Source organism: Heliconius melpomene, chromosome 6 (assembly GCF_056956725.1).
Source record: "Heliconius melpomene rosina isolate 202511_hmr_F chromosome 6, ASM5695672v1, whole genome shotgun sequence".
Classification (NCBI taxonomy): domain Eukaryota; kingdom Metazoa; phylum Arthropoda; class Insecta; order Lepidoptera; family Nymphalidae; genus Heliconius; species Heliconius melpomene.
Genome location: NC_140394.1, coordinates 1,589,759 through 1,615,639, shown reverse-complemented (window position 1 = coordinate 1,615,639; position 25,881 = coordinate 1,589,759). Strand labels below are relative to the sequence as shown.

Genomic DNA, 25,881 nt, shown 5'->3' with positions numbered 1-25,881 from the left:
CTGGATCTGGAGCTATTGCAAGTTGAAAAGTCAATGCCACGATTTGCCTCGTTACCAAAACAAGGAAAATATTAAATATTTCATTTCCTCAAGTGTGAATCGAATCCATAACCCGTCGCAAATATTTCCTTCAATTATGATCCGCCAAAGTTGTATTGTATTCTTCATTAATTCGCCACCAGATATTGCATACGCCCAAAATGGACAAAAGGTAGAAAACAGAGTGACATATCACTAAAAAAACAAAGAATAGCTTAGTAAAATTACTATTGCACATAACTTTTGCGTCATTTCCTTCTATACTATACATATATGAACACGTAAGTCATGCTATATGTTATTTATTAAGGCCGGTTGACCCGACCCATATAAAATGTAACCATTGTTAGAAGACCTCCCCACCTTCACTAAGAAGTGGAATAAATTATGTTTTAAAAGAGAATTCAGTTCTAAACTACAGTTCAATGATAACTGGTTATTTTGCAAAGATAGTTCGTGTATTGTTGTTCGTATTATGGTCTCAAATTTTGTACTGACAAATAGACACTGAATGTTTGTTTTCTATTATATAAAAAATATATACATAATATATTAGTCCTTTTGTCAGTTCGTTTTGTTCGGTTCGCTTAGTGTTAGATAGGTGGACGACTGATGACGGACGATGGAAGATAGGTGGGGGATGACGGTGAATGATGACGAATGGATGGATGGGTAGAAAATTCATAATTTCTTAACGATTATAGGATGATTATAGGAATTTTAAAAACTAATTCTACTCTTTTATTATTTTCAAATATTTTAGGGTAGTCAAGAGTTTTTTTCAAAAATATTTTTCTTATAATTACAACGCAATGAGCGTAGGTCGGAGAGCGGAGCTCCCTAAGCCCTCATATTAATTTGTTAGCTATGTATTTTTTAATTCGTATATTTCTTTGATTAAAATATTTATTTATGCGACGCTATCTACAAGTGATTAGAATATTAGCGATATTTTATAAAATTTATACCATCATTCAGAAATTCCATAAAATCTACTAAAATTTTCACTTCACATAAAAGTTACGTACCTGCTGTTCAAAATACCTTAAAAAATATAAAACATATAAAAAAAATACAAGCAACTGAATAATAATTACAATTAACTAAGTAAAAAGTAAGGGTTACATTCACGCGAGTACACCTAGTGCGGCACTGACGGTGACGACGGATCGAAAGGTCGTGACCGATGACTCCGCTCATACGGCACGCTACCAAGTACCGAGTATATGCCTAAAATTGTATTTAATAACTTAAATATGCTAGGTTTTACTTAATTAAATACGTCTTAATTGACTTTTTCAGGTTCACTCGTAGTCTGGCGTATACTCGTAAAAGGGTAGGCAAAGAGACTTAGTGTTCAAATTTATGTTCTGCTGCTAATTTAACTCTGCTGCTGCTAATGCTAAGTTAACTAAATGGAGTGAAGAAATGAAAATATTCATTATTTGATTTTGCTCGAGTTGGAATCGAAACCACTACCTGTCGCGTTTACAGTCACACTTTGTGCCCCTGCGCCATGACTGGTCATTCATACAAATTCAATAGTTTCATATGTAAATATTTATTTTGTTATAATCAATAGAGATAATACATAAAATAAGTAATCAATACATAAGTAAAACTGTATATAAATCTTTTTAAATAATGTAAACAAACAAAAGAATATTTATTTTACTCCTACTATGTATAAAATTATAAATTCAATGGCGTAGTGCAGTATGGAATAAGTATAATAATGAGAAAGATTTATAGCATAGTTGCAATGACAATAGCAGCATAAGAAATTCCTGCGCAGGTTAATTTTCATTTAAATTTAAATATATATAGATTGCCTTAATTTATTTTACTATTTATTTAAATTAACATAAATAAGAAATGTAACAGACACATCACTCAACACCTGTGCGAGTACAACGTAAACAGATCTGGTCAAATTGTATGTAACACCCTTTTAAACCTTCATCTGTTAGTTAAAAAATATAATAAAATCGCTCTTCGTTAAACTGCTTTAGTACTTTCAATATAGTTTGTTTTTTTTTTAATTTTACTTATCTTATTGTAATTTGTGGCAGACAAACTTACAATACATCTATTGAAGCTTCCCCTAAGTTTGAGCCGTTGTTTTCTTTTTTTTTGTCAAATCTCATTCGGACAAAGATGTCATTTATATTTTATACTAAAGAAAAAGAAAATAAGTGTCTTGACACTATGATCAAAATTGTATAATAGGCTTTTATTGCCACTTTTTAACGAAATTGAATGTGTTAGAAATTTAGAATTTAATCATTTACATTCCATATAACATATCAAAAAATATAAAGATAAGAAAAAAATACTTATCTTTTTGGAAAAATAAACTAAGTAATAACTATATCATTAGGGAGCAGTATATCTTACGGTTGGTAACACTGTGGTAGATGCCAGTCGTGACGGTATAAGCGTTTGGGACGCTAGTGTTGTGTATTTCCGCTGTGTTACCGAGAAATATTTATGAAGTGAATTTGTGTTAATTAATTATTTAAATATACAGTAAGTTATTACAATATTATTATTTGTTTTTTTGTTAATTGTATTTTTTTTTTTCAAAAATTTACAATATTCGTATTTGTGGGAAATATATGATATTTTTATTATTCTTTCATTATGTCTTTATAAGTGAATTAGTGCGTAAAAATATTTTAAATTCACTAAATAATTATTACTGCGTATATTCAATTCATAACTCTACATTGTTCGCTATTATTATTATGCGCTGTTAAATTATAAGTACTTACGTGTATTAAGCTTTTAATCTAACAAGATAGTGAGTATTCCTAGTGTTAAGACACTCCTTTCTCCATTTGTTAATAACGTGAAATTGGAAAAATTAATATAATTTATTATTGTTTTGAGTGAGAATGGTACCCATAACTACCTTATCATTCAAACACTGATCCACTGAGCTCCTATAGTATCAATATTTATGTATAAGAAATAATATATACTAGTATATTACCAATATTATTATATTTTATTACACAGTCAATGCGTTTATAATACCGTAGCGGTCATGCTATAATAAAATGATGGCACAACGATAAAGGCACGTATTATAAAACAACTTAAGTTTTAAAGTAATAATAAATATATATTTATCGCGATTTTATTATAAGAAAAGGCAATTTTAGTATATTTTCATCAGTAATTCAATAAAAAGTAGAATAAATGAAGGTACTGTTTCATCAAATATTTTTAAGTATAGGGAACTTTGTGACTATGCTATTCTCTTCTTTTGCACACAATTTTCAAAATATTGTGGGTAGTGTGGCAGAGCTTAATGATGCGTTGTCTTTTTACGAAAAAAAATCAATAATTAATTTCTCCAAATGGGATAAAATACAGCCATCGATTGCGCTTTAAGTTAGACTCTGTACTTCTGGTGGGCAGAGGGAACCAGGGAATCAAATGTCAAGGCACTCCGTTCCCAATCAACACATGCGTTCTCCATTTCCTCTAGGCGTAGTTAAGTAGCGGAACTCAACACCGCGCTTTCCTTCGGTAACAGAGGAAGGAAATCAAACTATTAAATACATTATCATTCCCAAAGTGGCAATCAAACCCACAACCGTTTCATTTACACTCGCACGCTGCCTCTGCGCCACATCGACACCTACCAATACAATTAAATAAAATACACTTAAATAAACTTAAATAATTATAAAATAAATATACATAGAAATAACATCTGTTAAAATACAGTTCAAATGACACTAAGTACGATAACACTGCCCCGAGACTAACAATCGACATGTCGCCCAAATGTTTAGATATACATACAAAAATAGTTTATAGAAATAGACGCGGTGACACAATAAACTCGGAATCTATATTATGTATTTATATATCTATACTAATATTATAAACATGAACAGTTTGTTTTCGTTGCGGGCAGTTGTAGCACAGCAGCACCAAGCGACTGAAAACGCGAAAGGTTGTGTGTTCGATTCCCACTTGAGGCAATGAAAAATTTAAGCAAAATATTTTCTTCGCTCTGGTAACGGGGCAAAACGCGCAGTTGACTTCCGCCTCACAACGCACAATGTCTCCAGAATTCATCGTAAATCGAGGAATGGAGTAACTTAACACTAGGTTCCCAGGTTCCCTCTGCTTATTCTACTATGAGCGGCGTGAACCTGAAAAAATATAAGTCAACATTCTCCTCTGCAACCTTCCGCTTGCAATGAAGCAGCTTTCTAAGTGCTTGCAGTGGACAACGAAGTGTCTTGACTCTCAATGCTATGACTATGAAGCTGAATAAAAAAATAAAGTGTTAAGTGAATTATATTCAAAGCATTAAATTTTAAAGAAATTAAAACTAGAGAATATTAATTAATATAATGTACCTAATTGTAACATAATATATGTATATATTTAAAAATGTTATTACTTTTTTAACCGACTTCTGTAAGAAAAGGCGGTTATCAATTCGACTGTATTTTTTTTTTATTTTAACATCTTGTCTCATACAAAGGAAAGCTTAATATATTAGTATCAAACTTTTCTCAGACAAAAAAGGTATAATATAATAAAAACTTTATAGAAATAATAATATTATACAAATTGTAATTAATACATGAACTTCTAACAACTATATAATAGTTCAAAGGAATGCGACACCGATAACGATAACTGCGACTACTTGGACAGCGTCCAGGTATAAAAATGGCAGATGTGGTCTCTTTGCAACTGCCTGGGAATCGTGGTGTTGCCAGAATCACTTGGATTGACTGGTTAACAATATTTAAACACTAATTACCTTTATTCATATGTTGATTTAAATAGTGCTTTGGCCGGGTACGAATTTATTTTTCAGCTGCACGCTGCATCCCGCATGTAGCAACACTGCCTACCGAGCATAGTGTTGAGACACTCTGCTCCATGCCACAATCACTTTACAATTGAGTACTTGGCATATAATAAATTCACAAATAACTGATTATCGCGACGTTAGTGTTAACATTCTTTTACTTTTATAAAAAAAATAATTCTGCATCGTAGGAATCAGCTTAAATAAAGTATAGGCGGTTTACTGTAAATCTGAACTTACAAAACTTATTTTTAGCTTAGGCAAATAGATATTGATAAATAGGAATAGAAGTGACTTAATGGAAACGGAGTGTCTATACACTAGGTTACCAGGTTCTCTCTGTCTACCCTGCTATTTGTGGAATTCCGCGTAATGCTAAAAAAATAGTTTATTACATTGAACAAAATTGTACCAGAAAATGTTGTTTCTGATATATTATGTTTATATTCACAATATTTATACTCATTTGTGAATGGACACACATTGTAGACAAACAATGTGTTGGTGGAAATATACCTTGAAATTGAGTATAGAAAAACAATTTCAAAGCAATTCGTCTTGCCCATCTGGACATAAATTTGTTATTTTCCAGTGAAATATAATATATTTTTACACATATTATATATTTTAGCTTTAGTGGAAAGCTTAATTTATAATAGTAATATTTAAGATTTATTATTAGATTTTGTATGAAATATTTGTATAAAGCAAATAAAATATGTTTTATTCGAGGTTCTGTCATTTTCTTAATTTTAGAATATTTTTATGATATAAATACAAGACAAAGTTAAAATAATCGAAGATTAAATAAATAAGCTAAAAGAAAGCTTTCCATGGATTCACCATACGGGTGCCGGGCTCATCATGCAGTGTAAGGATCTTGTAGCGTTGCCTGGGGCTCGGAACTCGATTGTAGGTTTAGCGATATCTTTAAATGCGATAACGTTTGCTTTCATTGCCCGAGCTCTCTCTACCTACCCAAATTCAGAGTTTTTTTTACTAGTGCCGCCTTCGTTCTAGAAATCAGATTATTATAATTATGTTAAATAATCTAAAAATTAAGATGAAACAATAATAGTAAATAATGACTTTCTTAACATAACAACAAGATATGACAAGTTCAAAGTTCAAATCGCCATTGACCCAAATAGTTATGTGGGAGTGGGTACGATAAGACACACACACAAAAAAAGAAATAAATTCCAAAAGGGAATAAGTAAGAACTTATATATTTTTGTAGGTAGGTAGGTTTGTATTAGTTTTATCTGTATTGAAGACGTTCGAAAACCGATTATAAGTTCGATGCCCACTCGTGGGAGTTAAATGATTTTATTTCTTCGTTTTTACAAAACGACAAAGCGCGGCGTTGAGTTTCGAAACTCAATAAATAACTCTGAAACTTTATTTTCTATCTACTGCTATGCGGGAAAAAGGTTAAAGCTGCTTTCTATTTATCTATATCTATATAGATAGTAAGTTAGCTATCTATGTAAAGATATAAGAAAATCTTACAACCCTATTTTGACCCAAATTTCCTCGCCAGGAAAACCTGGAGGTCCAATAAATAGTCTTATTCGGGTTCCTTTTAATTTTTTTAATTATCTAAAGAGGGCCTATCATTAAGATTAAGATATTGCGTTCTCTAATTTTTGTCCATTTTAGGCATTTAATTAAAATGTATAACTGATATTATATTTAAATTAATTTCAAAATGTCTGATATAGCTAACGTACTGTAGACTAGGTGCAAGAGGTATGCAGATTCTTACTGGCTACTCCGATAAAGCTATATTTAATTCTTCTTGCATTTGCTATCGATGGTTTTGGGTTCTTACCCAAAAGAAAGCACAGAATATAGATACCTATATAGATTATAAATATTTATTAAAGCGTTTTCCTGTTGATTAGACAAAGTGGGTTTTCATTCAACAACAGATAACACCATTGGAATGATGACATTTGTCAAAACATGTTAATATTTTATTACTTTTGTAACGTCCAATGTTTTTTTTATAATTTGTAGGTGATTTTATAGAAATGAGTTAGATATAAATTTTAAGAATTAGAGAATTTAAGAATTTAAACCTTTGGCTCCTATTTCCTAATTTTAACGGATAACTTAAATAGGTTCTTGGACGATGATAATTTGCATATTCCCTTAATAAGTGAATAGATTACCGAAATAGTACCATTTCTTTTCAATTTTGTTTTTAAATTTAAAATCGATGTTGAATGAAACTAAAATTTCAGACATATCAGGATTGGAGCACTTATACATTAATTGAATAAGAAAAACGTCTAGAAATAACCAAGTGTTAAATATACGTTTAGTTTTTGTTTTTATTATATTCCAATAGAAGCTGACCCAATTGTCATTAACATTATAAGGAACTAACTACTCAATGAAAAAAAAAAACGAATTCAAAAATAAAAAACATACGCATCAAATTGAAAACTTTCTTAGATTTTTTCATCAATAAAAAATCACATACTAAACGTAACCTTAGAAACTCACTATACTCGTATACCTAATATGCTTTAATTCGAGGGATTTTCGGTCACGGCCATGACCGTGCCAGTAAAATGCCGATGAAAGGTTGATTAATTACTGTCAATTTGCCCTTTGTACGCAAATAGTTTCAATGATTCATAATTCATTGACTGACTGGTTTATCAATTATGTGGTCAGCCAAAGAAAACAATTAAAATAAAAAACTAGGTTAAAACAACACGTCTCTACGGAATGGATGGAAAACGTTTATTTTTTCTCTTAGAAGATGCGTTCGAAATTTCTTTAGAGATTTTTTTTGTCTGTTTAACTGTTTGTCTGCGCATATGTGCATGCTTATCTCAAAACTGATTTATTTTTAGCGACAAAATTCCAACTAGATAATATTTTATTAAATTAGTTGAAGTTTTAGTTTCCAATGTATTATCGTTAAAATGTATGTATGTATGTATGTATGTATATCGTTTAAAATGGTAATGTTATTAGAAAACAAATCATAAGCGACTTCCGCTACTCAACACGCAATGTCTCCAGAATTTAGGGGAAAAGGGGAGTGTCTTAACACTATGTTCCCTCTACCTACTCTACTGTGTGCGAGATACAGCGTAAAGATACAAATAAAAACAAATCATTGTACGAGTGAAGCAACGTAAGCGAGTCGCTATTATTAAATAAATCATGTTTTTATGTTCTATACTCACTACAAATAAATATTATACACTTTAGTATTACTAAGTATAAAATAGAAAATATCTTAAAATACAAGAACCAAAACAGATGTTACAGGAATGCAATGTTAGATACGACAAGCGCGCAGACACGACTTTGAGCCAAAATTTATCTCAAAGCCATTGTTATTTGCCTAAAAGCGTTACGAAATATATTTATAAGTGCATTTTTCTTAGTGTCTTTAGTGTCAAGATTCTCCGTTCTTCACAATTAACTCGAGTTGGAGACATTGTGTATTGAGTGACAAAATCAAACGTCGCGTTTTGTTTGCCAGAGTGGAGAAAAAGAAACCAATTTAAATATAATCATTCCCCCCCAAGTGAGGACGGAAGTTTTTAATTTTAACTATCACAAAAGCCTTAATACACATATAAAAATAAAAAATATCTTAAATATTATTTTTGTATTTTTATATAAAAATAATAAGTCGTCTTATCTTTTATTACCATTGTTTGGGAAATGCAATAAATAGTACCAATTATAACCTCGGGCTTTGACAAACGTTTTATTTATTGCGAAAGTTGGCAGTCAGTCAGCTGAACGACGCATGTCTGTACCTCGGATCCGATTTGTAATTTGAAATCTAGAGCACCTTAAATTCTTTATATTGTTGTTATATTATTTATAGAATAGAATTGTTTAATAATAGAGACCATCTTGCTACGGTGGGGAATATAGCATAAGATGAAATGATAACTATGAGTGATTTGTCACTATCTAAGTTTTTAATATGTTTGTCCATACTAAAACAGCCAGCGGAGTAAAAGATAAGTAGACGTGTGAAGATATACCACCTATATTACAATTGAGTGGTCATCTAATACTGCACTGTCGTGACATCATGTCTGTTCACACAATGCTAAATGTGCAACTTCCTAATAAAATATTAAATATAGCATTGTCGTGATAGTATTTATATGTATGTTTGTACGACCTGGTTGTGCCGAATCCCACTCGTGGTACGTTGGTTTTTAATATATGAGTATGTGATTGTTCCTGGTATGGTTAGATTCTTGCTTCTGGTGATTAAAACAAATTCTGTATTGGCTTTGGGCGCTCAACTTCCATATTTTTAATTTATTTATAAAAACGTTGACTTTTAAATAATTTAAGTTAGATATTTAGTAAGTCATTATGTATTAAAAATTCAAATAAACCAGAAATAAATATGAAAATTATTACTTAGAATGTCAAAAAATTATCTATTACCTAAAAACCATGGTATCATACTCGTATATGATATATTTAGTAGTAAATATTTTTTATTTTTCAGCGGAGCGATGTTGAGTTCCGTCACTAAAAGGATTGTCTTTACACTAGGTTCTCACTGTTTAACAAACTGTATGTGGAACTTGAAAGCATGAAACTAAAACAAATAGACATAAATTTTTAATTATTAGAGGCCGTCGGCACAGAGGTCGAAACAAGAGTGCGACTGTGATGATTGTGGGTTCGATTCCCACTAAAAGAAAACTCAAAAATTAAATAATACATTGATAACTTTCTTTATTCCTAGAACAAAAACATCAGCACGATGTTCAGAAGCGAGGAGATGGTGCTGTGCCAGCTGTTCGTGCAGCCGGAAGCTGCATACGTGTCTATGTACGAATTAGGAGAAGCGGGCATCGCACAGTTTAGAGATGTGAGTTATCTTTCTTATTTTTACACATTAGCACTTAAAATGTAATTTTATTATGCAAAGTATGTATGTAAATCTTGTATTATGCAGTATTTTCCAACGCCTAGAAGGTTAAAGATATATGTAACGTATGCCTATACTATACCTAATTAGGAGAATTAGATTCCAGCGACTACTGGTTAGAAACACGCTCGTGAACTATAAACCTATTTTGACGAGGCTCTTTGTGTAATCTTCTATTATGACACTTGTACTTTGATGGATAGATATTTTTTTTGTTTTTATGTCTAAGTCTATTTTTTGTTTTAATGTCTAAGTCTATTTTTTGTTTTTATGTCTAAGTCTAATTTTTGTCTGTGTTACAAAAAAAAATTTTTCTTATTAAGTAAGTCGACCTATAAATAAACTTACTATAAAATATATATATTTTAAAATATTATTTCACACATTATGACAGAAAAATACTTTTTTGAATACGTATAAAAGTTTAAACGTATGAGTTTCAGGCCATGCCTCGTTTCCAAAAGGCAGAAGATTAATTTCATCACTTCTAAAGTATAAGCCATCATGAAAGTTGACAATTAAAAATAGTGATGTGCCGACATTAATAATACTTTTCGGAATGTGTAATGGTAATTTAGTAATATATAAATCATTTCTCTACCGTCTATCATAGTTATTGTGTGTTTCTTAGTACCATTATATTTATTACTAAGAGCATTCAAACGAATGGACTTCGTAATATACAGTGCTTTTAATTGCAAGAACTCTTTTCGCTGTATCGCGCATATAGCAAGATGTCTATCTTGATAAAAGGATTTAGTGTTAGAGCACTTCGACTCTTTGGTCCCCGGATTTTCCGAATTTTTCGAGACATTACGTGTTTAGAGAGGGGATTCCCCCAAATAGGAATCGAACTCCCAACTATCACGTAGTCACGCTTACAATTTCTCTCTCTTTCTCTTTTTGCTGCTTCATCATGATGGCAACAAACAAATATTGAAAGCGGAAAATTTAAAATGTACAAATTTCTTTGGTGTTCGTATGATCAAAAGCTTCTTGAGTGAACTAAACTAATAAACGTTAAGTGTTACTAAAGTTGTACATAAAATATAGCGTATAATATATTTATTATCCTCTGTTGCGTTCATTCATAATGGTGTGCTTTGTGGAACAACAATAGCATTTACGATTTCACGTCAATTAATATATATTTACTTATTTATGGGTCCTGGTTTGAATATTATTGTAGTATTATTTTTATTTACTTATCAGCTTCAAACTGTATCCCGCATGTAGCTGGGTACGCAGAGGGAGTTTAGTGTTTAGACACACCGCTCCTCATTCTCATTGCGAGCTGAGTGGCGGAACTCAACGCCACTGCTGGCCTCGACACCAGACCTAACAAATGAAAATATTAAATATTTAATTTCCTCAAGTGGGTATCGAACCTACAACCTGATGCGTTTATAGTCAAAAGCTTGTGCCACTGCGGCATAACTGGCCTGAACACACTTAAATAATATTAAATAAAAAAAAGAAGCGGGCGAAGCCACGATGCCTCTCTACAAAGTAAAAGCTTTCGTCAATCAAAAAATAAGGTTAGCTTCTAAAATATTATATCAGCTAAATGCTGAGCCATTATTTATGTGACCCTCCTAATTCGCGTGTTATAACGCTATGCTTAGGGAGGGGCTAGGACTATCGATTTTGAATGTTTTATTCAAAATTTCCTGGAATTCCCTACTTTTTGTATGAAATAATAGATATTCTTTACCTTTTTTTGTATTATTAGTATAATAGTTAATTAATATTCTCAGTAAGATATTACAATAAAGTGTCTGTTCCTTTCGCTCTTTCTCTTAATGTTTTTCTCTCTTTAACACCTAGAAATTGAATTATATAATATCGAGAACTACTTTGAACTCAACGCCTATGCCTCGTTACAAAAGCGAGGAAATGAAAATATTAAAAATGTCATTCCCCCGAATGGAAATCGAACCTACAACCGTCCTGTTTAAAGTCGCACGTCTATGCTCCAGCGCCACGACGACCGTATATAAAAAAGACAGCGAAATTTAGAATGACTCAGACAAGATAATATGAAGCTTAATAATCTCTACTCATAATATTCAAATAATGGATTTCCGAGTCATTTTATTGTCTATCCACAGAGATGCCGTAAAAGTGTACTAAAAATATTTTATCTAGAATATTTAAAGTGTTTATTACGCCGTTGTGGCACAGTTGGGATTGACTATCCGGAATATGTAACGGTTGTGAGTTCAAATCATTATAGCAGTTACAATCGTGGCCTTGTGGAACCGACTGTGACTGTTAGTGATGGTTGTTGATTCGAACCCCACTCAGGGTAAACGGGGTAGTGACTTTCATGTAGACAAATTTAATATTTTTATTTCCTCGCTTTAGTAACGAGGTAAAACGCAGTGTTGAGTTCTGCCACTCAACACAATACATCCAGAATTCGGTGGAAAGTGGAGAACAGAAGTGTCTTAATAGGGACGACGTGTCTTAACATTAAGTTCCCAAGCTAAGGTTCCTCTATCTATCTTATTATGAGTTGGATACATGGTGAAGCTAAAAAAATACGTTCTAGGTATGTTACTCCATAGTTATAATTAACAGACACATAAAAATTAGACATAAGTTATATAATTAATTTAAACAAGTGAACCATTCACCGACGTCGCTACTATAATTGTTTTTAATTGAAACGACAATGAGGCCGACATATTATCACGTACTGTGCCTACACTCTATAAGTGTTTACTGACGTTAGTTGAAGGCGTCAGGCACTTACTATGTGTTTATAAAGAGAGTTTCAAGAAAATATTATCTTAAACCTCACTTATAGATACAAATTCATGTGTAATTTACATTAAAAACACATGTATTTTAACATGTGTTTTTAATGTAAATTAAAAGCTAATTGATATCTTTGAATGTAAAAATTATTTTATTAAAAATATTATTTATTTAGGCCAGTCGTGGCGCAGGAGCACAAAGTGTGACTGTATAACCGACTGGTTATGGGTTCGATTCCCACTCGAAGAAATGAAATACTTATTTAAATTTATATTTCCATTTCTTCAACTCTGTTCTTTCAAAAAATGAAAATGAAAATGAATTCTCAAGAATTTTTGTTTCAACTCTAGTGTCGAGGCAAAGCGCGGCGTTGAGTTCTGCTACTCAACCCACAATGCCTCTAAGATTCGGTACGGAACGGAGTGCCTTTACACTCGAAGCCTAGGTTCCCTCTGCCTACTGTAAAGCTAAAAAAAATCAAACCCGTAACCTTCTTTAATACAGACAGACACTTTTAAGCAATAAAATAAAAAAGAACATTCGCAACGACACTCGTTTAGATAAAACGCTAAGCGACGAGTTATAAATGAAGTAATAAAACTGATGGAGATCGGATGCTGTGAATAGCCCATTGCTCTATTTCGGTGTTAAGGTGCGGTCTCGCTACGTTATGACCGGCATTCAATTTTGTATGTCGCAATCAATTATTATAACTTTTCTATAAAAAATGGTCAATTTGCAGGTACATAAATAAATAAATTAAATAAATTCATAAAATTAAATTAATTAGGTAAATTGTTCTGTATCTTTTTTTATTTCTTGTATATATAAAATCGAAAGGTCACTCACTCATCACGAAATCTCAGAAACCACAAGTGCTAGGAATCTCAAATTTTGCATAGGAGTTACTTATAGGACGTAGGTGCTCGCTAAGACGGGAATTTGCAATATTCGATTTCTGAGGGGTTGTTTTTGGGGTCGAAAGTTTGTATGAAACTTCGTTACTACAAATGCTAGGAGTCTCAAATTTTTGCATAGACGTCACTAAGACGTAGACATGGAGACAGAAATTAATAATAACATAGTTCACGCGGGTGAAACCGCGAGCGGGCCGCTAGTTTTACATATACGTACAATACAATAGAGAAAACTGCAATTAAATCAGTTAAGCCGTTACTGATATTAGAGTGAACAATGCAGACAAAAAATTATAGATTTCTCAAATGAAAACAACAACCTAGTGGTAGAGGTAGATACAAAGGATAGATCTTAGTTAACCTTCTAAACTTCTAGAGAATTATTTTGATAATAATGAGAGTAGATAATAACCAAATCATAAAAATATACTAATTTTTCGTTACGTTCTCTGTACATACATATATACCAATTAGTGGTGACATTCCTTTTTTTAACTCCATACTATATCCCGTACATATCAGGGTAGGTAGAATGAGCCTGGGAACCTAGATTAAAGACACTCTGTTCCCATTAAGACACTGGCGATCCCAACTGCTGGCGGAGTGTTCATATAACATTTATCATCATTACCATAATTATAATTAAACTCGTCTTCTCATGAAATGTATACTTACTATTATATTTCAGAGACTTTATCATCAATTTTTTTATCATTCATTATTTTCTCTGCGTTATTACATACTATAGAGAACCAATTGACGCATACAAAACACGTTGCCATACCAACATGTAAGTTAATTTATGCAGAAATGTGTATTGTCAAACATATGGTATATTATTTGTATTTTAAAATAACGCACTTGAAATAATTATTAGGAAATTTCATTCTCATACGTCCGCACAATTTTCGTAAAATAGAGTAAAGAGTAAAGACATTAATATATGGATAGTAATAAACCTTGTCTTGTCATGTCTTAATAAACTCATGAAATATAATTTTCTTTTAACAATATCTGTCTGTTCCAGCTAAACCCGCACGTAAACGACTTCCAGCGTCGCTACGTGACGGAAGTGCGTAGATGCAGTGAAATGGAGCGCAAGTTACGATGGGTGAGCGGGGAACTGCCCGAGCCGCCGCCCCCGCCTAAGCCCTCGCCTAGAGTGTTGACGCCGAGGGAAATTAATATATTGGAGGTATAGATGTAACATTACAACGATGAGTGTTGAAAGTGGGCTTTATCTTCATTTCCCTCATGGGATTCGAACCCAGATGCTGCGCCACTCACCACGGAATGTCTTGAAATTCGAATATTGCATGGGGGGGACAGTTTCTTAAAATTAGGTTCCATTACGCATACTATCCTGAAAATAAAACTTTCTATATTGAACTTTCAAGCGTCAGTTACAACATAATTAACAACATAATTGATTGTGATAGAAGTTAAACAACAATTGACACAACAATTCCTATTATAATTTATAAAGAACAGAAATATTATTATTAACATTTTCGCTACCCAGTATATATAATAATAAAATTAATTATCATTTTTTACAGGAACGAATAGACTACATTGAATCAGAAATCCAAGAAATAACGAAAAACGCCCAAAATTTAAAAACAGATTACCTCGCGTTGATTGAACTTAAGATTTTGATTGAGAAGACCCAAACCTTCTTCCAGGACCACAGTGCTCATAGGAAGATTTCAGCGTCCGTCCAAGTGTACAATAATGATGCTATAGGCCATTTAGGTTTTATAGCTGGTGTGGTGACCACACCAAGAGTGCCTTCCTTCGAAAGAATGTTATGGAGAATATCCCATGGAAATATTTTCTTTAAACAAGCCCAAATTGATGAACCTCTGAAGGATCCTGTTACGGTTCGTATCATACTGTATTTTCTTAGCTTCATGCTGTATCCTGCATATGGCAAGGTAGGCAGAGAAAGCCCGGGAAGCTATTGTTAAAACTGGCATTGCGTGTTGAGTGGTTTCCTCCTTGTGGTAATCAAACCCACAAACAATTCATTTTAATTTCGGTGGCTATTTTCTATACAAATGTGTAGATTGTGATATTTTATATTACACTTTGCGTATCATACGATGTATCAACAGCACGTAAAAGATTTAACAACTTGTTGATGACAGTTTAATGACGAAAAAAACAAAAGAGTAATTAGGGTATGAACTAGAAAGGTGATATACTTTAGTCACTTTCCGCATTTATGGGGGAAGCGGAGATAAGCCAGTGATAAGAAATTTTATTTTATTTGTTCCGATTCTTGTTTATATAGACACACCGCGTGCAGGGTAACGTAACCCAACGCCGAACTTTGTCTGCCCATTCCGAAGAACCGATATTACCCCACGATTCAGTATATCCTGTTAAATGAAAGAGACATTTACAATGAACTTTAGATGATATTGAGGCAAGTCGTGACGCAGGAGCAACGTGTGACTTTAATCACGATGCGAGGACTCGAGTTTGTGGGTTCGATTCTCACTCGAAGAAATGAAATAATTACCTTTTCTCGCTCTGGTAACGAGGCAAAGCGCAGCGTTGAGTTCCACCACATTCATACTTTTAATTTTTCCCTCTTTTTTCTCTTCTCTAGAATTGCTTTAATCTAACTAACTCTATAAAGAGCATGTCTACTTGTTAATCCTTTAATACTTTTGTTTTATCAGTCGAGTGTGAATCACTGATAACATAAAATAATGTACTTTCCTAAAGCAGGCTACTTAAAGGCTTAGGACAATGGCATGCTTTTCATATTTTATCGTCCAGTAGTTTTGTATTGACGATATCAATGATATAGTTGTTTACTAATCAATCAATTATTAGTTTAATAGGGAGTGTCTTAGCCCCGGCCTTATTTTCCATTTATACCAACGATCAACCAAAAACTCCAAACACCCATCAATTCCTCTATGCCGATGACCTTGCTTTGGCTGCTCAGGCGCCATGTTTTGAGGAGGTGGAAAGTTTGCTGAAGACAGCCCTAAGCGCACTCGACTCTTACTATGACGATAACGCCCTTAAACCCAACCCGTCTAAAACTCAGTCGTGTGCGTTCCACCTGAGGAATCGTGAAGCAAACAGGCCTCTTCAAATATCTTGGCGAGGTGCTCAAATTCAACACTGTCCACAACCACGATACCTGGGAGTTATACTGGACAGGTCTTTAACATTTAAAGCTCACTGCCTGTATACCAAACAAAAAGTATGTGCAAGAAATAATCTGCTCCGTCGGCTAACGAGAACACATTGGGGGGCATCTCCGCACGTACTTCGTACAACAGGCCTCGCTCTATCTTTCTCTGCGGGTGAATATGCGTGTCCAGTTTGGCACCGTTCCGCTCATGCAAAGGAGGTGGACATAGCATTAAATGAGACTTGTCGAATAATTACTGGTTGCCTTAAGCCCACACCATTAAACAAGGTCTACCCTCTGGCCGGAATAGCGCCTCCTAAGGTTCGACGTGAGGTGGCATGTTCTGTCGAAAAAATGCGTCAGGAAAAAGACCCTCGGCACCCACTCTTTGGCTACACCGCACCTCGTGCCCGCTTGAAAAGTCGCCACAGTTTTATTCAAGCTACCAAAGCTCTAGATTGCATTCCGAGTCGCGCTAGGATACGGTTATGGCAGACAATCTACTCGCCACCTTCAGGCTTTGTTCCCCCCAAAGAGTGCCTACCCGCAGGTTACAACTTGCAGTGGCCAACATGGAAGTCACTTAATCGTTTACGGAGCCAGGTTGGCCGATGCAAAGAGCTTCTCGTGAGATGGGGGTACGAACTGAGGGATGGGTCACCCTGTGACTGTGGCGCCGATCCACAAACGATGGCACACTTACTCTCCTGCCCGAAATGTCCATTCACCTGCTCACATGACGATCTGATGGAAGCAACAGATGCCGCAGTCGACGTGGCTAAATACTGGCAAAATGTGATATGAATTCTCCATTCATTGACACGAAGAAGAAGAAGATTAGTTTAATTAGCATCTTGAGGCGCTCGTGGCTGAAAGGTATAAGGATGCGTCCATAATCACGATGGCTGTGAGCTCGATTCCCAGTTGGGGAATGAAATATTTAATATTTACATGTCCTCGCTCTGAAAACGAGGCAGAACACAGTATTAAGTTCCGCCACTCAACATGTAATGCCTCAAGAATTTTCGCGGAAAGTGGGGAGCGGAGGTTTCATAATTAGGAAAGGAGTCACCTTAGACTAGGTTCTTACGTTCCTCCTTCGTGTAAATATGACATTTGTGGGTTTGATGGAAACGGAGTGCCTTAACAATAAGTTGATAGTAATAGGTGAAAGATACGAAATTGTAACTCAAATAAAAATTCTAGAAATTAACAACACGGTATAATAACGTAAAGACCTAGCTAAACGAGGTACGGTAAATGGCACTACTGGGTCGTTGACTCAGATTTTTTATTGATTTTCTTTGTTTCCACGAAGGTTCTACATTTTATTGATAACATATAAAACATTACTTTATTTTATTATTTTTATAGATTCTTTATCCCGCAGAAAGCACAGTATGCAGATGGAACCTGGGAACCTCTCCCTACACTGCTGTGCGAGATACTGTATTAAAATAAAAAAAGTATTATATATTTTTTTTTCAGGGACATGAACTTCAAAAGACAGTGTTCGTTGTGTTCTTTCACGGCGAGCAAATAAAATTGAGAGTGAAAAAAGTGTGCCATGGCTTCCAAGCAACGTTGTATCCCTGTCCCGCTACGTACAAAGAGCAACAGGACATGTTGGCTGGCATCGAAACGAGGATAAAGGACTTAGAAATGGTATGGAATAGTAGAAATTAACATTTTTTATATAATTATTTTACGTCGTATAAACGCGACAGCTGTAGATCCAATTTCCACTCGAGTAACAAGATAAAGTAAGGCATTTGGTTTTGAAAATGAACATCAAATGGACTGGATATTACAATTTTATAATATTTCATAGAAAAAATCCTAAAATGCTTATAAATTCAAATGTGTAAATAGTATGAAATTAACATATTTCTAAATAATCAATAACTATCATTGGACAAATCAATAATAATATATAATGAATGTAATAATATTAGGTATAGATAAGAAGAAAAGAGCTTTACCCTTGACACGGTTATACATATACATATATTTATACTCTTCTGATAACAACACTCAGAAATGTTGCCACGAGTGTGTTACAAAGTAGAATTTTCCTAAGTACTACTTTAGATCTTGAAAAGAAACGTGGGTATTAATTTGAAAAATAAGCTATTAAATTCTATTTATTTGTTCCTAATTAACACCACAAGCGTGTAATTGTGACTGACTCTTAGCGTGACATTGTGGGTTCGATTCCCATTCGGGGCTATTTCATTTCTTCTTAATCAACACGCAATATGTCGAAAATGGGACGGAAAGTGGAGAATCAGTCAGCCTTACAAAAATAATTTATTCGTGAGATAGTTACTGACAAATTACATAACTAAATACGTAAACAGAAAAAATAACCCCCTAGACCAAGCCCTTAACAAAAACAACTTAATACTAATAATAATAATCTCTAGGTGTTAGAACAAACAGAGAACCACCGTAGGCTGGTCCTAACTAACATCGCGAGAGACATCAGCACGTGGATGGTGGCAGTGCGCAAGGAAAAGGCGATTTATCATACTCTAAACATGTTCAGTATGGACATCGTGAAGAAGTGCCTGATAGCTGAGTGCTGGGTTCCTAGGAAGGATTTGTATATATTGCAGAAAGCTTTGGATAATGGTGTGGTTAGTAAGAATTTAAAATATTTTAAATATATAATTATATAATAAGCACTTGTCTTAAAACTGATGATTTTTTTGAGTCTTTATTAATATGGAACGCGACAGGTTGTAGGTTCGACTCCCACTCTTGGAAATGAAACATTTATATTTTCATTTCTTCGCTCCGGTAACGAGACTAAGTGTGCCGTTGAGTTCTGCCACTCCACACTCAATGTCTGATATTTCCACTAGTAGTTCCTTATATAACCGTGTCCAACCAAAGAAATTTCAGTTTTCTAGTATTAGTATACATGTATAGTACATAGTTATTATACAGGAATAGAAGTAGTTTCCAAAAAAAATTACTTATCTCTATGTTCCATTCCAATTTCTTATGAACTTTAATATATAATCATGTAAATATATTTTTTTTTATTTTCTTTTACAGAAAGCCTCAGGTAGTCCAATCCCATCAATCCTGCACCACGTGCCCACATTGGAGACTCCTCCGACCTTCAACAGAGTTAACAAGTTCACACGCGGTTTCCAAACACTAATTGATTCCTATGGAATCGCTAGCTATAGAGAAGTTAATCCTGGTACTTTACTTTTTTGTTATATTGAAAAAAAAATTGTTTTTCCTGTAAAAAAATGTAACAAAACGGAGACAACTACGAAATGCAAGACCTTAAAATTAGGTGGAAGGGTTCTCCTAAAACTATCTTCACTATGACTCAGGGAAATATCAATGCTATTAAAATATGTTGGTTTCTTCCAAGTTATTGAACATAATACTGATATACCTACATTGACCACTCGCTTCGCTAAATAAGTTTTAATGAATTAATGACTTAGGCCAATTAAAATAACACGTTATATGGTGGCAGCTAATTAACGTAGATATGATATGGGAGTCAATGTTAATAACAACCATATATCACTCAGTTGTCACATAATATAAAATATGGGAATGGAGTGTTTTCTCACTAAGTTTCCTTTCCATACCCATATACACATTTCGAGCCTACAATCATCCTGTTTACTTAAGCACCCTACCTAACTAAACAGCAAGATTATTTTCATAGATTTATTACAAATATTTTTATTTTAATTGTTTTTCAGCGTTATACACCATAATAACATTCCCATTTCTGTTCGCGGTGATGTTCGGAGACGTCGGCCACGGTATCATAATGACTGCTTTCGCTGCCATCTTGGTTATATACGAAAAGACCTTATCAAAGAAGAAAACTGATAACGAAATATGGAATATATTCTTCGGAGGACGCTATATCATACTTCTAATGGGAATATTTTCCATGTACACTGGTTTAATATATAATGATATGTTTTCGAAATCCTTAAACATATTTGGAAGTAGTTGGAAGAATCCATATGATTATAACACTTTAATGAATACAACGTCGTCTTTTAGTTTGGACCCGAAAGACGCTTATACTAAAACGGCTTACCCTTTTGGTATTGATCCTGCTTGGCAGGTTAGTATATATGTTATCTTCTGTTATTTTTTTATTATAAACTTACCTATATGCCAGTCGTGGTCCAGGGGCATAAGCGTGCGCCTGTAAATACGACAGGTCGTGGGTTCAATTTCCACTCTATAAAATTATATATTTAATATTTTCATTTCCGGGCTCTGGTAACGTAGAATACGCTGCATTGAGTTCAGCCACTCAACACCTTTTAAAATTTGGTGGAAACTAGGAAACGGAAGTGGCCTAATCAAAACGGAGTGCCTTAAAACTAGGTTCCTTGATTGTCTTGTTACTAAAGCAAGGAAATGCAAACCTCTAAGAGGAAATCGAATTATTCGTTCAATATTTTCTTTAAGACATTTTTTTTAATTATAATTTATTATTTCATGCAACTTACATTTGTTTTTCAGTTCGCATCAAACAGTATAATATTCCTGAACTCGTTCAAGATGAAGCTGTCCATAATATTCGGCGTGACACACATGGCGTTCGGTGTGACATTGAGTGTGGTAAACTTCAAGTAATTACTGTATTCAACAAGTTACTTATAGTATAATATTCTATAATTAGTATAATTTAACGCATCTATAAGCCATTAAGTTTGACTGGTTAGCTTAAAAACCCAAAAATTAAATAAGGAACAAGAATATATCATATACGTCCCACCGTAGTAACAAGTCCCAAGAGCCATGTTTTTTCAAGAAGCTGAGACGCTTGTATGCTTAGTGCTAATATTATAAAACAAAAAGATTTCTTAGTAAAATATATGATTTTATAGTATTTAAATCCATATCGATGATCAACGCAATAGTGTATCATAAATGGGAATCAAAATCTAAATTTACTATCTAAAATGCGCCTAGCAGATATTTATTTCCATTCACCTAACAGTCGAATAATATTTATCTAAATACTACAATAATTCATTCGTTTGTTACATTTCAGCTTCTTCAAGAAACCCGAGATGATTCTGTTGCAGTACATCCCGCAGATTTTGTTTTTGCTTCTTCTGTTCTGGTATCTGTGTGTACTGATGATCATAAAGTGGATAATGTATTCCGCAGAAGCAACAGGTAAGGTCTACTCCTCCAGGTCCTCTATTTAAATTATAAAAATTCATTGAAATAACTTTTAAGAGATTCCAAAATTTCAATTAATTAACCTGTTGCCGAAAATTTTATCTTCATCGCATCAACATAAATTTGTACTTGGATTAAATCAGACGCTGATTACGTAACTATAAAAACATAAAGGCCTTGCAATGCCTTTCCTCGACACCAGGGCGAAGAAATAAAAATATTAAATATTTCCTCGACTGAGAATCAAACCCACAACCTGTTGCGCTGATGTGACTATCAGACGTTCGTACCATTGCGCCTAGACTATTCTGAATAGTAGCAAAAACAGTGTATATAATTAAAATATTACTTTTCAGATGAATCCATGGGTACATACTGTGCACCATCCGTCCTGATCATCTTCATTAATATGATGTTAATGAAGCAGTCCGTAGCCAAGGAGCCTTGTCGGCCGTTTATGTTTGACGGACAAGAAGCTTTACAGAAGACTTTCTTAGGTATCGCTTTCCTATGTATACCTATCATGTTGTTTGGTAAACCGGTTTATCAGATGATGATGGATAAGAAACGCAGGGTATGTATTTTATTTTCTTTTTCTTAAGCAACTATATTTATGATGAGGCCGTCGTGGCGTAGAGATACAAGCAGAAATGCGACGATTGTGGGTTCGATTCCTGCTCGAAGAATATAATGGCGAGTACTTTTTTATTTGCTCTGGTAACCAAAACGCGGTGTTGAGTTTCGCCACTCAACGCGCAATGCCTTAAGAGTTTGGCGGAAAGTGGAGAACAGGTTAAAGCATGAGGTCATTTTTTTCAGAGATACACTCGAGGTGTGGAAACCGGGGAAGTATCAAAACAAGACCCTAACGACGGTGGTATGGGCGAAGTGTTGATAACTCAAGCAATCCACACCATAGAGTACGTGCTAGGAGCTGTGTCTCACACCGCCTCGTATCTACGCTTGTGGGCCTTGTCTTTGGCTCATGCTCGTAAGTATAAAAAAAAAACCTTTTTTTAGCTTTACCCTGTAGGCAGAGAGAACCTGGGAACCTAATGTTAAAATATTCAGTTCCTATTAAGACACTTACGTCGAATTCGCTATATCACGTATTAAGCGGCGGAACTTAGCGCTGTGGCATAGCAGGAAAATATTAATAATTTAAAAATAATCATGACAGTGCTTATTCAAATACAATTTATCGATTGCAAGACATGTCAAAAGTTCAGATGTTTTTAAACTCTTTAAATTAACTCTATTTCTTACTTTTCCCTCTTTTTTTCTAGAACTATCAGCAGTATTATGGCAGCGTTTATTAACCATGGGTCTTCGTGGTGGTTCTGCCGTAAACGCCATAGTATTATATGTAATATTTGCTGTTTGGGCGTTCTTCACACTCGCCATATTGGTGCTAATGGAAGGATTGTCAGCTTTCTTACACACGTTGAGATTGCATTGGTATGTATTTTTAGGGTTTAAATTTTTTTTTGAAAACTTTATATCTTGATGCCGTGGCGCAGACATTGGGTGTGACTTTATATTCGATTAACAAAATTTTTTGTGCTTAAACTCCAGAAAACTATTTTTTTAATAGAATAGTCTAAATACTTTCCCTGCACTAAGCATACTTTATCAATACGATTACAGGGTAGAATTCATGAGTAAATTCTACGAAGGTCAAGGATATGCCTTCCTGCCGTTCTCCTTCTCAGTCATCTTGGAGGCTGACGAAGAAGAAGTTAAGGCGAAACCGAACGGTGGACCACCCGAGTGACATTTCATGATGGAACATTTACCTTATAATTATGAAAACTGCTTGGAAGTGAGAAGAATTTGGCATACGGATACTTTTGAAAAGATTTAGCAGTTATATTTTGTTGTTATTTAAGGCAAGATAGTTCGTTGTGTTCATAATTTTCTCAGTAATGTTTCAGCTGGCGAATGAGATGGCTGTAGCATTATGTCTATATATTGTACATAAGATTATTATAAAGAAATGGCACGCTCGGAACGACATAATAGAAAGAACAGAACAGATTATAAAGAAATGTTATAATAGACCTAATGCATATATTTACTGTGAACGGACTGTTGTAACACCGAGAATCACGTTTCTTTATTCCGCTTAAATTGGATAATATTCTTAAATGGACGAAATATGAAAATATATAATAACTTTGAAGCCTATTTTAGATCAAAATGTAATTATTCTGTATAACTTAGCACCTTTGCACTTTGTTTTCCAGACTTGGACTTGGAATTTGGCGTTATTTAAAAAATTGTAAACTTAGAAGTATAGGTTATACTATTTCATAGGCATTAACATTAACGAAGCTGCCTTAAATTTGTGCTTTATCTTTAAAAATTAGTGCCTTTTTTAATACTGTATGTAAGTACCTATATTATACATACTATTGTATACTTTTAAAATATTAGTGGTTAACTATATTAAAAATTCGCAGTGTATTGCAATATGTATATGTTAGGGTGGGCCAAAAAATATTTATGTTTTTGTCTAGCTATAGTGAAAGTTTTATTCCGGATATCTTAGCAATAAGTCTTTTAAAAGGCCAGCTCTTATTTTTAATATTTAGACATTTCTCATCGTGAATTTAGGATTTTTTAAATAAATAACAAAGAAGTTTTATTGCGTTTAATAAAAAGTATTTTATTGCGTTTTTATAAATACTGAGATAAAAATAAAAAGATGGAAATAAAAACAATACATATTTTGCTAGGAAATGAAACGGTCTACAAAAAAAATCTAATAATTTTTTTACTAAGTTGACGCGAGAAAAACATTTTTTGTACTACCCTAATGTATAGATAATTTAGTCGGCTAGAATGCTTGGAAGTGCTATCATGGTAGAAGCGGTTTCGAATCTTGTCCTTGCTTATTTATAAGATATTTAACATATTTTTTTCCTAGAAAACAGAATATAAATTTTACATAAAATAATAACTTTATAAATGGTTACTTGCTTAATGTGTGAAGTGTATGCTGTACAGTATTTCTTAATTATGCTTAATAACAATCAATTACTGTTAAGTAATTTATTCGGTTTGGTAATAAAAGATTTTTGATATCAAAATATAACCCCTGCATTCGTATATAATCCTGTTTGAACTACATAAGTAATCTGGAAAGAGGGTGCTAGTTCTAATCTGGATATTTAATAATAAAAAAAATGTATTTGAAATGACAACGTCGACTTGGTTAGAACGTCTATCGCATACAATGGTTATACGTATTTAATGGTTAACCTATAATCCATAGGTATTGTATATTCATTAAACAAGAGATACAAACCGAATTGAGAACCTTCCTCTTTGAAATCGCCTAAAACTTTTTTAACTACGTTAACTAACGCCATTTAAAGATCATTGTTAGGAATAACACGAAAAAATCTTGTTCTAAATATTGCGAAAGATGCGTGAGGATAAATACTATTTATGTATAGAAATATATTTATTTTTTTATATATATCTAATTAAGATTTCTGTATTTATTTAGAGCCATTAATATATTATGTTAAAAAATTCTATATTTTATTATTTATAACCAAAGATTTTTAATATTTTGCATGTTATTTGTAAATACAGCATCTGTGCCTTTTTAATTTAGGAGATTATAAGCATAGAAGTAATAAAAAATTAAGAATATTTAAAATATTATATATTGTAATTCAATTTTAAACTTTACTTTTTTCTCTATGCATGTTCTATATTTTGATATAATCTTCGATACAGTCGTATAATTATTGTTTCTCGCACTTTAATTTGAAAAAAATACTTCTTATTTAAAGAAATATAAATAATATATTTAGCTATTTATATTCTTTGGACCAATAAATGTGGCCTTGAAAAACATATCTTGCTTTAGTAAATGAATATATTTAAATTTGACTTTTATTCACTACAATCTTTCGCTACGTTTTTCTAATTTTTTCGATAAGCGTTTTTATTATTGTGATATATATTAGAATGTCAAATAAGATTTAAATGTAGCTTTCAACGCACCGATCAAGTA

General features: G+C 33.3%; 1 protein-coding gene across 1 annotated transcript; it reads left to right on the top strand.

Moving 5' to 3' along the window:
• The first annotated feature begins 2,428 nt into the window (after window positions 1-2,428).
• Window positions 2,429-25,752, top strand: LOC146538022 (V-type proton ATPase 116 kDa subunit a1-like). Its single transcript, XM_085186782.1, has 14 exons — window positions 2,429-2,568; window positions 9,639-9,764; window positions 14,532-14,699; window positions 15,064-15,387; window positions 18,150-18,326; window positions 19,088-19,300; window positions 19,725-19,875; window positions 20,399-20,775; window positions 21,183-21,292; window positions 21,718-21,845; window positions 22,208-22,425; window positions 22,671-22,842; window positions 23,138-23,309; window positions 23,499-25,752. Exons 2-14 carry the CDS (start codon window positions 9,657-9,659, stop codon window positions 23,623-23,625), a joined length of 2,445 nt encoding a protein of 814 aa, XP_085042908.1. The 5' UTR covers window positions 2,429-2,568; window positions 9,639-9,656; the 3' UTR covers window positions 23,626-25,752.
• The last annotated feature ends 129 nt before the right edge of the window (window positions 25,753-25,881 follow it).